General features: G+C 43.6%; 1 protein-coding gene across 2 annotated transcripts in view; it reads left to right on the top strand.

The window, feature by feature from the left end:
• Positions 1-14256, top strand: part of LOC148032984 (pseudouridine-5'-phosphate glycosidase-like) — a 154698-nt gene that overhangs the window by 30333 nt on the left and 110109 nt on the right. For both annotated transcript variants that reach the window (XM_087684213.1, XM_087684214.1), the window contains exons 5-6: positions 13719-13778; positions 13883-13943. In XM_087684213.1, the coding sequence (XP_087540339.1) occupies positions 13719-13778; positions 13883-13943 (121 nt within the window). The remainder of the gene's footprint in view (positions 1-13718; positions 13779-13882; positions 13944-14256) is intronic.

Raw genomic sequence — 14256 nt, 5'->3', positions numbered from 1 at the left:
GTGGGTTAATGATGACATATATTTGATTAAGAGTAAGAATAAATAAAATAGAGTACGCAATTAGGCCATAAATTGTCTACGTGTTGCCAAGCTGGTGTGTCTGAAATAATTCTTCACTTTCCATCACTTGAATGGTGACTAGCATGCCATGACATGAGTCTCGCAATAGATTCACACTTAAGCATAAGTTGAATATGTGGAATAATAGGAAAATGTAGCAAAACCTTATGAGGCACATCCATTGATTTCATCTCCTGGTTGTATCTTGGTTCACCACAAATAGGACAATGTCGTGCAGATGCATGATACCCACGAAACAAGATGTTATCATTAACACATGCATGGATTCTAACGTAATTGAGACCTCCAAGAGATGTCAAGAAACGTCTTGCTTGCTTCCTTCTAGTTGGTAATTTATTTCCATTTGGAAGCATTTGTGACAATAACCTGTATATATTGTGTAAAAAGAGTTAACAAACCGCGAATATTGTCTAGAAGCATTTATTAATTAATATCAAATGATACATACTTCAATAATGCATTCAAGGTAGCATTACTCCATTCATAAATGGTTTGTAAGTTCAGTATCTCGAGAGATGCACGTAGAACGGAGTATCTGCAACCTTTGTACAATGGAGTTTTCCACGCTATGTGTAGCGGGTCATCTGTCTCTCTAGTGCCGCCCTCCTCCCGAACCTCATGGAAAAATAAATCGTGCACCATGTTGTCCAAAATCTCTTCCTCCAAAACTTGATGGGGCATTTGAAGAGGGCTACTATTGTCATCATCAGTCTCTACTCTTCTTGAGGACTCTGCCTCCTCGCATCGATGCTTCGTAGTCTCTCGACGCCCTTGATGGACCATTTGAGGATTTGGTACCGCATCCTGCTCAATAAAAAAAAGGAGATTTTGTTTAATGGTGAATACGCAACATAGACTAATAATATTTGTGCAAATAAAGTAGTTAAAATTACTGGGTCTTTTTCTCGGTTCCACTCTCCGTACATGCTGAGGTGTGACATTGTGATTGGACGTGCTCGAAAAAAACATCCTCCACAACGATCACACATACATTTGATTTTCCGTCATAGCGAAGTGTCTCGATTGTGAAGACGCAATGTCTCGTCCTCACTAGAGGATGTACTGTTTGTTAACTCAGCATGTCTCATACTAGGAGAAGATGACGAAATAATTACGCCTGAATCATAAGGACATATATGATTTCATTTGGCATATATGTCATATTTCCTAAATATTTTGATACTTACAACATGGAGACAAAACATTTTGATATTGAAAGACTAGGAAAGTCATGTTGATCCAAAAACAACCATAAGCTAGCATTTTAATAAGTTTAATTGTAATCGCGTCTATCAGCGCATGTAATATTTTTTTATCTGTGCGTATAAACACGCAATTACACGCACTTACAGACGCGCCACGCGAATATAATTTTAAAAAAAAAAGTTGTGGCTTTCTTTTCAAAGCTTCCTGTGTTTTTTGCGCGTTTTGTGTAATTCGAGCTCGACATCACTAATCATGTCTATCTATCACTTCATGAAGACAAGGAGGGAAGAAAATAAGAGTAAAAAGAGGAGGAAGGAAGAGCCAGAGAGTAAAGAACAAGAGCCAAATAGCAAGGAAGAGAAGAAGAATCAAGCAACCTACCAAGAGAAGAGAGGAGGAGGACAAGGAGCTTGCAACCTAGCCGCCACTCGTCGGAACAAGCAAAGAAGGTGAGTTATTCTTCTCTCTCTCTCTCTCTCTCTCTCTCTCTCTCTACCTGCTTTAGACAATCTATGGAGGCTTCGCGCCGTTTTTTATAACAGTTTTTGAAAATATGGTCCGACTTTGCGTGTTTGTAGGTGCGTTTGGCTGACAGTCTAGACACGTATATAGACGCGTTGTCGGCATAACTAATTAGAGTTAAGGTCTGAGTTTTTTTGTTTGTTTAGTATTATGCTTTCGCATCTGGTGATGCGTCCAGAATGCAGAGTAAACGCGGGTATTGACGCGCTAACAGACACGAAACGGAACCGCATCTTTCAAAGCGTCCTGATTTTGTAGTAATGGATTTTTGCTTGTGTAGATGTGGAATCCTGGATCTTCCAGTACTAATCCTGATTTGGAACGCATGCACAACACGTTGGCGGAGTTTTCTAGAGGTGTTAGTAGTCTTTTTGGAGGTTTTCCGAACAAGGAGCAATTCATGGGGGAGATGACCAGTTATCTTGGTTGCCCTCCCATTGCAGAGGAGGTTTGGTGTGCCAAGGTTTGGTGTTTGTGCGGCAGTGCTAGGCAAAGATGTGATAGGTGTCCCAGACATGATACTAAAAACCTCCTCTGTAGTAGGAGGGTGACCAAGATAACTGGTCATCTCCCCCATGAATTGCTCCTTGTTCGGAAAACCTCCAAAAAAACTACTAATACCTCTAGAAAACTCCGCCAACTTGTTGTTCATGCATTCCAAATCAGAATTAGTGCTGGAAGATCCAGGATTCCACATCTACACAAGTAAAAATCCATTACTACAAAATCAGGAAGCTTTGAAAGATGTAGTTCTGTTTCGCATTTGTTAGCGCGTCTATACCCGCGTTTACTTTTCATTCTGGACGCGCTAACAGATGCGAAAACATAAAATATTAAATAAACAAAAAAACTCAGACCTTAACTCTAATTAGTTATGCCGACAGCGCGTCTATATACGTGTCTAAAAATGCGTCTAGACTGTCAGCCAGACGCGCCTACAAACGCATAAAGTGGGACCATATTTTCAAAAACTGTTATAAAAAACGACGCGAAGCCTCCATAGATTGTCTGAAGCAGGTAGAGAGAGAGAGAAAAAGCAAAAAAGATTGAGAGAGAGAAGAAGAACTCACCTTCTTTGCTTGTTCCGACGGGTGGCGGTTAGGTTGCAAGCTTCTTGTCCTCCTGCTCCCTTCCCTTGGTAGGTTGCTTGATTCTTTTTCTTTTCCTTGCTGTTTGGCTCTTGTTCTTTACTCTCTGGCTCTTCCTTTATCTCCTTGTCTTCATGAAGTGATAGATAGACATGATTAGTAATGTTGAGCTCGAACTGCAGAAAACGCGCAAAAAACGTAGGAAAGCAATGGCTTGAAAAGAAAGCCACAACTTTTTTAAATTTTTTTTAATATTCGCGTGGTGCGTCTGTAAGTGCGTGTAATTGTGCGTCTATATGCGCAGATAAAAGATATTACACGCGCTGATAGACGCGATTATAATTAAACTTATTAAAATGCTAGCTTATGGTTGTTTTTGGATCAACATGACTTTCCTAGTCTTTCAATATCAAAATGTTTTGTCTCTATGTTGTAAGTATCAAAATATTTAGGGAATATAATATATATGTCAAATGAAATCATATATGTTCTTATGATTCAGGTGTAATTATGTCGTCATCTTCTACTCTCGCACATAGTGATAATGCACCTCAATGTGCTTTGTTCTAGCATGATAGACTGGGTTATTTGCCAAGTGTATACTACTCATGTTGTCACAATAAATGACAACTCGCCCATCTGTAGACTGATCCATATCATAAAGTAGCTTATGCAACCATAGTCTTCTATAATTAATTCCCACATGAACAACCCATAAGAGAAGAGAGAGAGAGAGAGAGAGGAGAGAGAAAAATTGAATTTGAATCTTTGCAATTAGGTTGCCATTTTGGGAACCGAGATGAGTAATGGAAGTGGGAAAAAATGAAGATTAGGTTGGTGTGATGAAAGTATAGGATTGCTTTCAGCCATTATAGCCCCCCTCCTCCAAATCATCACATCGCTAGGGAGATCTCCACATTTCTTTTTTCAATCGAAAAAATACCCCCCCCCCCCCCCCCCCCCACATACACTTGAAAATTTTTAGTATGGGACATGTTGAGTCAACAAACAGTACATTTTCCAGTGAGGACGAGACATTGCTTTCTTCACAATCGAGACGCTTGGCTACGACGGAAAATCAAATGTATGTGTGATCATTGTGGATGATGTTTTTTTCGAGCACGTCCAATCACAATGTCACACCTCAGCATGTACGGAGAGTGGGACCAAGAAAAAGACCCAGTAATTTTTACTACTTTATTTGCACAAATATTATTGGTCGATGCTGCGTATTCATCATTAAACAAAATCTCCTTTTTTTAATTGAGCAGGATGCGGTACCACATCCTCAAATGGTCCATCCAAGGCGTTGAGAGGCTACGAAGCGTCGATGCGAGGAGGCAGAGTCCTCAAGAAGAGTAGAGACTGATAATGACGATAGTAGCCCTCTTCAAATGCCCCATCAAGTTTTGGAGGAAGAGATTTTGGACAACATGGTGCACGATTTATTTTTCCATGAGGTTCGGGGGGAGGGCACCACTAGAGAGACAGATGACCCGCTACACATAGCGTCGAAAACTCCATTGTACAAAGGTTGCACATACTCTGTTCTACGTGCATCTCTTGAGATACTGAACTTACAAACCATTTATGGATGGAGTAATGCTACCTTGAATGCATTATTGAAGTATGTATCATTTCATATTAATTCATAAATGCTTCTAGACAATATTCGCGGTTTGTTAACTCTATTTACACAATATATGCAGGTTATTGTCACATGCTTGCAAATGGAAATAAATTACCAACTAGAAGGGAGCAAGCAAGGCGTTTCTTGACATCTCTTGGAGGTCTCGATTACGTTAGAATCCATGCATGTGTCAATGATTGCATCTTGTTTCATTGGTATCATGCATCTGTACGACATTGTTCTATTTGTGGTGAACCAAGATACAACTAGGAGATGAAATCAGTGGATGTGCCTCGTAAGGTTTTGCTACATTTTTTTATTATTTCACGTATTCAACTTATGTTTAAGTGTGAATCTATTGTGAGACTCATGTCATGGCATGCTAGTCACCATTCAAGTGATGAAAAGTGGAGAACTCTTTCAGACACACCAGCTTGGCAACACGTAGACAATTTGTGGCCTACATTCAAAGAAGAGCCCAAAAATTTGAGATTTGGTCTAGGATTAGATGGAATAAATCCATTTGGCATCAAAAGCACCTCATATAGTGTAGGGCCCGTGGTATTGGTGAACTATAATATCCCTCCGTCCATGGCAATAAAAAAAGGACATGTAATGTTGTCCCTTTTGATTCTTGGAAAACACAAAGTAAAAAACATGGACGTTTACTTAGAGCCTTTGATTGAGGAGCTAGAAATGCTATGGAGAGGTATCCAGGTGTAAGATGTGAGTGCATCATTGTCCTCTAGAGATTTTACTGGGCATGTTGTTGTGGACCATGCATGACTTTCCAGGCTATGGAGAGTGTTCAGGTAGTTGCGTACTCTATTTTATTTATTCTTACCCTTAATCAAATATATGTCATCATTAACCTACTTGTTTCTACAGGTTTAACTACATCAGGATATCATGCATGTCCAATTTGCGGTCCCTCTCTGGTTTCTTCTAGACCGACACGCTTGAAGAAGGTTATCTATGACAATCATCATCATTTTCTTTCTATTGACCACCCCAAATATGCACCCCCACTAATGGAAGAACTCCACAATCTCTGTCCATTCAAGATTGGAAGGACACTTGGACACACGCCAATGATAATCCTCCACTCGGCATGAGTCGGTAACTAGTTTACTTCTTTTGTTTGTCTTTAAAGTATACTTCATTATGAGAACGAGAAATAATATATTGTTTGTGCGTTAGATTCTCTATATTTTTTCGTCTCCCATATTGGACTGAACTCAAGATCAATCACCTGTTGGACCCCCCCATGCATATATTCAAGAATGTTGCCTCTACATTATGGGATCACTTAATCAGGGCTCGTGATTCTGTCAATGTAAGGGAGGACATACGTAGTATTGGACGTATGAGATGAGCTTGGCCACGCATCGGACCCAGAGGAAAGATCGAGTTACCGCGTGCACCTTGGATGTTGTCGAAGACCGAAGAAAAGATGGTGAAGCAGCAGATATGTAGCTTTCGAACTCCCACAGGATATATGAGATGCCTCAAGGGAGCCTTCATAAAGAAAAAGAAAAGAGATGTGGAGCAACTATCCGTTTTGGAGTCTCACGATTGGCACAAAATGATTCACGTAAGGATTTTCATAGCCATAAATATATTAATTAGTGGAGTAACTATGTAGACTAATTAACAAAGTATGAATATTTACATACAGTTCATCCTTCCTACTAGCATATCCCATTGTGTTTCGAAAGATGTGCGTGATATCATTTACAAGTTGGGTGAGCTTGCGAGGTATGCATATATTATACTTTTTTTTTTTAGTTTACATATTACGTACATCACGTAGTAAACCCGCTTGAATTTATGGACAAAACTAATCATCGTTCTCAATTGCATGTTGGTAGATTTGTGAGTTTGAAGGAAATCGATCCAAATACGTTGCAAGAGGCTCGAGTATTGTCCATTGAGGTGGTTTGTTTGGTGGAGGAAACTTTTCCTCGCTACATTTTGACTACTCAAGTACACTTACTCATACATTACCTTCTTTCTCTTTTATTTTATTATTTTATTTTATTTTTCTTAAGAAAAAAGGGGGGGAGCTGTGAGGTTGGTCAATACCTATTTTGGTGGTAAAGGAGATATTTATGCTAAAGAAGATGAATATGATAAAGGAGATGATGAAGATGATGAGGATGATGATAATGACAAAGAAGAAGAAGATGATGATGACAACGACGATGAAGATGATGACGATGATGATGAGGTCCGGCGAACAATCCGATTCCTTTTATTTTTTTTAAACGTTAGTTAGTTATTAGTTTTAGTTAGTAAGGTTAGTCATTAGTTTTAGTTAGTAAGGTTAGTTATTAGTTATATAACTTACTAACTTAACCTTACTAACTTACTCACTAACTTAACTACTTTACTAACTAACTTATTATCATACTAACTTATTACTAACTAATTGACTTTACTAACTTAACGAACTAACTAACTAACTTTTAATTGCGCGGAAATATTACATTGTGTTCTGTGTTTATTAGTTTGTGCTTTGTTGTACAATTGGTTTTGTGTTTTCTATGTTTAAAGCAATTATTCGTAGAAAGAGAATGCAAGAAAAGAAGAAAGAAATTTGCATTGAACAAGGAACAAATGCTGAATACAAAAAGAAGATTGATTAGTCTCTACACGTAAGCCACAATGTCACTAGATCAGGCTGATGATGAGGGCAGCACTAGAGATGGAGGAAGATGATGGAGTCGGAGTGTGTGCCTACCAAGGAAGAAGGAAGATGATTTGCCAAGTGAGTGGGGGGGCTATATATAGCCAACTACTCCTAAATCTGGCTGACCTGCACCTTGGGCCCTAAAAATGGGCCGGCCAGCAATAAATGCTGGAAAAATGTCTGGTGACATGGCAAAAATGCCAGGATGGCTGGATACTATTTGGCAGATGGAGACAACTTGGGAAATGCAGAAACTGCATAGGGAAAGCACACTGAAAGCTGAAAAAAGGAGAAATACATAGGAATGCACTTAGATGGTCACTCTAGAGTGAGATACCTCCTCTGTCAAAACAAGCGATAGACATGTCAAAGCTCCTAAAGTCCTCATCTGACTCGGAATGAGGCTCATAGGCAGGAGATGACAAGGCATGACAATCATGGTTGCTAACAATGTTGGGGTTGGATCCATCTTCTTCATTTTGAGGGGAGGCTATTATTTTCAGACTAGTATTGCAGGGCAACTGATGGTGATATGATAGCAATGTAAGTAGCAATGGATAAGATAGAGGCCAGCTTGTGGATATTAGGGCTTCCAAGGGAGCATAGCCTATCTGACATTGGATCAGATCTGAGCATCATACCCCACTGTATGTTTCTCTCAGACAGAGTGGACTGCAGGTGATTCAGATGGGAGCTCATTAACAGCATCATTGCTTGGTTGCACATCTGGACAATGAGATACAGTGAGGCTGAGTGTAATTCTAGTTTGGACAAGCTCACCTGTATATGAATGAAGAGTATTATAATAAGAGAGATTCCTAACGTCTCAATCAACTCCATTTAAGTGTGTCAGGGCAGTAAATTTTTTTAAAATCCTGGACTGGGCAGTGGCTAGAGAAGTGTGCTTTGGTCTAAATCCAAGCCACTGGAGAGTGGTTGAGTGGTTAAAAGTGACAGACTGTAAACCTGTTGGAAACCCTTCTTTGTAGGTTCAAATCCTACCTCTCCTAATAAAGTATTTGAACCTTTTCTTTATTCTTAATAGTTTTCTTGCATTTAATGGGTGTTGGGATAGATCCAAGCACTAGATTTTTTCTTTTGCAAATAAAATGTGGCTGATTATATTACTAGAAAAAACTGATTACAACGAAGTGCTCATGCTCAACAGACTAGCTGGAGCTGATGCAAAGTCACAAATACATAGTGTATACAAGCCTCTCAAGGCGGTCTGGGGGGGATGGGGGCAAGAAGCCATGGAGGGGGGGGGGGGGGGGGGGGGGTGTATCGCCATCTGGGGTTGCCTGCATGCATTATGAAAAACAGGTCTTGGCTGCCCCAAGTATGCATGAAACGACAACAGAGCTCCTGACGAGCCCTGGACTTGCCTTGCACTTGATTCCAACGGCTGCGGAGGAGTGGATGATGGAGGTCCAGAGCTCTGCTAAGGTTGCCTGTACTGAAAGTCTCTCTCCGCCGAAAGCCTCGTGACACCATGCCTTCTAGATATGCCATCCAGTAAGACTCCCTATGATCTCCCATACCTCAAAGTGGTCTGCTATGGGCTCCAGTATCTGGCGGATGGGTAGAGACTCCAAACCGACCATTGCGTGCAAGACCCTGCCTCGATGATGAATATCGTGTCCTACATCCTGGTCTCATACAGAAGGTGACAGCCTTGGCTGACTGCCTGCCAGCAGAAAGCTCCCTATGAGATACACCCAAGGCTGGGTGCTATACGGCGAAGGATGCGGCATGCTCCTCTCCACACGAGCTACTCCTCCTCACATGACCAAAGGCAGTGCTTTGGGATTTCCGAAGGCTGTTGTGTGCAGGGCTTACAACCTTCCTCCTTTTGCATCTGGGCAAGCCAACTTCCCACCGCCAAGCCTCCATGTGCCACTAGCCATAAGAAATACGATACCCTCCTTGGCCTTCAACTATCCCATAGGCGGTGCTAGAAGGTCTGTCGGAATAGCTCCGTAATGTTGTGCTCCGCCCAGTGCCTGTTACGTGACGGTGCCCAATCCGTATCCTCCTACATCAGTACGTGTCTGCCAATCTTGGTAGTGTACTCCAGGAACCTCAGTGGCTTCTTGGCGACTGCAGTGGCCGGCCATAGCCACTCTAGTGGATCCCACTCCAACTCATCAAGTGGTCTACCCTCCCAGATCCAAAGGTGCCACTCCCTGAGCTCCTTCCAGAAAACATAGGGGTCCAGTCGCCATGTCTTCCCTTGAAGGCCCACAACTCGAATCCTCTTCCACGAAAGGGCAGCTATCCCCTCATCCTTCTGCCCTTTGTCAAGGGCCAGACGCCCCCCCTCCTGAACGGTGAAGATCCCTTGCGGGGCGCCGCCCACTCTACTTGCCAATTGTAGGGGGATGCCTATTGGTGAAAACCTAGTGGCCCATACTTCCCTGGGCTCTATCGGCACTCCTATCGCTGGAGCAAGCTACTTCAGAGGTATTGCTGCGTCTACCTCCCTTATTCTCAACTCCACTCCTCTCTGGCAGCCTGATACTCGCTGCAGCACCTCCTCGTTCCCCATCCTGTACGCCTCCCGCCATGTCCTGATGGTACGAGTCGGGCCGATCTCGCAACCAGCCCATTGGATGTGGGGGCACTCATCAATCTGTGCCCCTTCCCAATCTTTGACTTGAGGGTTCAAGATCACCGGCTGACGGTTTATCTCCTCCTGGCAGCCTGAGGGGCTCTGGATTAGGGCCTTATAGAGGCCCTGCTACACATGGAGTAAGCTACGTAGGAAAGGTGATCTGGGCTGACATGAAGATCCATCTGAGGGACGGCCTCTACTCACCGCCAAGCCTCGGTCTACAATCTTGAAGACCCTCTTACAATAAAACCTTCCAGGTCTTCCCACTTGGTGTGAGGCCGCGGACAACTAGCTTGCCCAAGAGGGCCATACTCTTGTACTCTAGGTCTATGATCCCAAGCCCTCCCTCAAACCGATGCTGTATGATGGTCGCCCACACCACCTTGGCCTTGGAATTTGTGGAGCCATCTGACACTAACCAAAGGAAGTTCCGCACTAGGCGACGAAGTTGCACTATGCAGGATGAGGAGAAGCATCAACATGAAGCGATATACTAGGCCGTTGCTAGGAGGACCTGGTTAACCACCAAGGCTCAGCCGGCTAGTGTGAGGCGAGCCATTCTCCAGTAGGTCAGCTCCTTGCCCTTTGCTCACCCATCTAAATCCCAGGTGGATGTCCCACTCCGTGTCAGAGTCCGGGTTTGTGAGGAAACCAACCGATCTTCGCTAGTTGATTTTTGTTAGCGTTGCAAGACAAAACATCTCAAGAGCTAGCCTCACTCTCTCCAGCATCAACTTATCGTCCTCTATGTAGAGTGATGTGCCATTTGCATACTCTGAGTCTAACAACTCAGTCTCCTCTCTCACTTTCACCAACTTGCGCATTAAATGCACCTGATTAACAGGTGTGGTGATCTCATAAGTAGTCTTCAGCTTCTCCCATATTGCATAACCTGTGTCTAAACCCTTAATGTTTGTCAGAATGTCATCAGTGACACCCATCTTTATGTAAGCCACAACCTTTTTATTCACTCTGGCCCAATCTGCATGAGACATTAGTGCGGGTTTATCTTCCTGCAAAGTATCCTCACAATCCTTCAGGAACAAAATGCCTTGCATACGGTCTTTCCAAAGGTCAAAGCCATGACCATCAAACCGTTTGATCTCCATCAGACTCTTGATGTCTGAATTGGAAGAAGTTGCAGCCATTTTATCACGAACACAAGAGTAAATGCACTAATCTGCGGAAGCACAAGCTGAACCAGCAAAGCACCTGCTGTTTTTCCTCAACCAGAAATAAATCTCTGCTGTTTGTACATTAACCAGCCACTGCACGGGCAAAAGATGCAGAAATCTACCAAATTCTGCGCAAATCCCCAAAATTTCAAGTCCAAAATTGCATGGATGTCAGTCAATCTGACCCAGTTGAGTAAAGCTTTGCCAATACATGAAAAGCCCCAAATTTATCGGATCCAATGTCAGGAAATTTTACCCAAAAATGCAAAATTTCGACAAAATTTGCAAAATCCCCAATTAAATTGAGGTCACCACTCGCGATGTCTGCAATTTTTGACTCAAAAGTCACTGATAGGCATGAATGATGCCAAATCTGGGAAAAGCCTCAAATTCTGTGGCCTGATTTGCACAAATTTTGAAACTGTGCCTCTGGTGTGTGAACACCCGCCAAGGAAAGTGGTAATGAGGGGATTAGAGAAAATTTTGATTTGTTAAAAAAAAAAAACGAAGGAACTAACTGCGGGGGGGGGGGGGGGGGGGGGGGGGTCCGTTGACCCCCGTTGCGTCACGTCGCCCGCCTGTCAAGGTCACGAACCGTCACGCGACCCCGTCATGTCTGATTGACGCTTGCCCGCCGGCGTCGCCTGCCTGTCGCCCGTCACGCGAACCGCCCGCAGAGGTCGCTTGCACGTCGTGTCGTTCCAGTCGTCGCTTGCATGTCTTCACCGCGCGCAGTAGCAAGCGCCTGATCCATGCCCGCTGCCCAGTGCCGCCTGGTCTTGTCAGCACGTTTGCTACCAGTCGACTCTGCCTGTCGCTTGCTTGCTAAAGGTGCGTTCGAGTCGGGAAGCGTACACAGAACCTTAAGCTCTAATACCAGTTGTTGGAACTGGAGGGGGGCACAATAGAGAGTGATGGACGTCGAGCAGGAGTGAACCAGTGAGTGTGACGGCTTGAGAGAGTTTGAGATGTTAAGAGTGTACCAAAAAAAAAAGTGTTGGTACACAAAGAATAAAATGTATTTATACTTAGGGCAGGTAAAAGGGTGCGTTCACATGTACAATATGCGTGTACTATATACACGGAGGTTACTGGGCCTTTATATCCCAACAAGTTGGGCCCTCGATGGGGAGTGTCCAAAGATCATGGTGTCTTTTAGCTCTAGCTCTGTGGCACAAACTGCTAAGAGCTGTTCCTCAGAGAGGACGACGTGCAAGGTGTTTGAGTGGTGGGGACTCGTAGAATGTGGCGTCATCTGACCAGAGGTTTCCATTGCGCGTCCCCACTAAGAAATGTGCCGATCGCACTGTTGAACTGCCGGAGGGGGGGGGGGGAGTGTTGCTGCAAATGGAGGGAGCAACCGGGGGGGGGGGGTGGTGTGCGATGTTGATGAAGGGGAGGCGGGTTCTGTTTTCTGACGGTGATGGAGGCACCGGGCGCCACAAAAAATGTTTCCAGACTGAAGTTGCGCGGGTGAGGGTTCTGGAGTTGCCAGTTGAAAGGGATGGGGTACAGTGCGGGAGTTGGGGGGCCTGGGCGTCAGATTTGGGAGGCGCAGAGGGGTTAGAATGGGGGGGACAAAGGAGAATGTTAGTTTGGGCATTTGATTGGGGGTCAGCGTAGGATTTTGGGGGGGGGGGGGAACTGGGCGTCAGATCGGAACCAGGGCGGAGGGGAGGTTGGCTGAAGAGGTTTTACTCGCAGAGCCAGAGCGGGGGGGTGACGGGTGTGGGGAAGTGCTGTGGGAAGCAGCTCGATGGCACGTCAGTCTGGCCGTTGGGGGGGGGGGGGGGAGGCACAACGCGTCGCGGGAGGGGACAGGCGGCGAAACAGTTGGGTCACGGGGGGGCGCCGTGGCGAGTCAACGGGAGAGATGGGGGTTGCGGGAGTGCGGTGGCAAGTCAGCGATGATGGGCGACAACTTTCCTAATATCCAAGCACTAGATAGGATTCGAATGCTTAAATAGCATTTTATGAAAGGAGTTTAAGCAACTCTTCGAGCTCTTAGAGTTAAATGGGTGATTTACATGAGGAGGCAAGTAGATTGCAACATGTCCATTAGCTTGTACTTGGCATCTGCCTGGAGCAGAGAGGCAGAGAGTTGTTGAACATTTATGGTTTTTTGTCTACATCTTATGTAGACATCATGAGTATGAATGATTATCTCAGCCGCTTATAGTAATGAAATTTTATTTAAGCAGAGTTATAATATGTGATCATTTTGAGTCATTGCAAAAGATACGAGGATGCTTTGGATAAATGAGTATTTCATTTCAATTTTTATAATGATGGGACATGTACTTTCTCACATAGTGTCACTTGGTATCAGGTCCTCCAAGTGACAGGTCCTTATTTGTTATGTTGCCAGTGTCACACATCACTGTGTTATTTTCTGGATGAGTACATTCTTGTTAATATCAACTCGGTTGTCCCTGAAAAGACTCACTATGGTGTTTAAAATATGTAAATGGCTGATCAATCATGTATGAATGTATGGCCCCCACTTGCCAACTTTTGTTGGATGGTGGTGCTACATGCAATTTCATGTTCAACAATTGCACAGTTTTAGATTGTATGTTTCAAGTCCTCTCTAACTGGTAATATTGAAATCTTTGTAGGTTATTTTTCCTTAGGGGGATTTTCTATGAGATGTTATTTCTTCTCTCTGATATTTTGTTTTATTTTATTTTATTTGATTTTTTTCTTGTAGGTTGCAAAGAAGCAAAATGGTGCTACTACTGTTTCTGCAACCATGTTCTTTGCTGCAAAGGTTACTGCCTGAAAACATTTTATCCACAAGTTTGTAAAATACCTGCACTATGCATGCTAGTTTTCACATGCAGTCAAACAACTCACCTTGTAGATGGATTTCAGGTTGGGATTCGTGTTTTTGTGACTGGAGGCATCGGAGGGGTTCATCGAGGGGGTGAAAGCTGTATGTTCAACTTCATGCAAGCTTCAAAAGCTGCAACCTTGCTCTTTGGGTCATGTCTCACAGTACATGATTAGTCCTGTTTAGATTCTGTCAATGCTTTAGCGGGCAGGATATATGCTTATGGTGTTTTGGTGGATCTGTCTGAAGACTCAGAGTGATTTTGGAACTTGGGATTTATGAATGCATGTGATGTGGCTGAGTGAATAAGCAATGTGCATGTGTGCCCCATCACAGCTAATTCAAAGTTGGATGGGGATTTTCAAGTCCTAGTTTAGGCAAGCTGGATGGCTTCAATATGAATTGTGAAATGCTC

The sequence above is a fragment of the Lygodium microphyllum genome, chromosome 8 (genome assembly GCF_053477565.2).
Source record: "Lygodium microphyllum isolate KBCC chromosome 8, Lygodium_microphyllum_v1.1.10, whole genome shotgun sequence".
NCBI classification, from domain to species: domain Eukaryota; kingdom Viridiplantae; phylum Streptophyta; class Polypodiopsida; order Schizaeales; family Lygodiaceae; genus Lygodium; species Lygodium microphyllum.
Note: the sequence above shows the minus strand (reverse complement) of the source record. Positions and strands in the feature narration are given on the sequence as shown.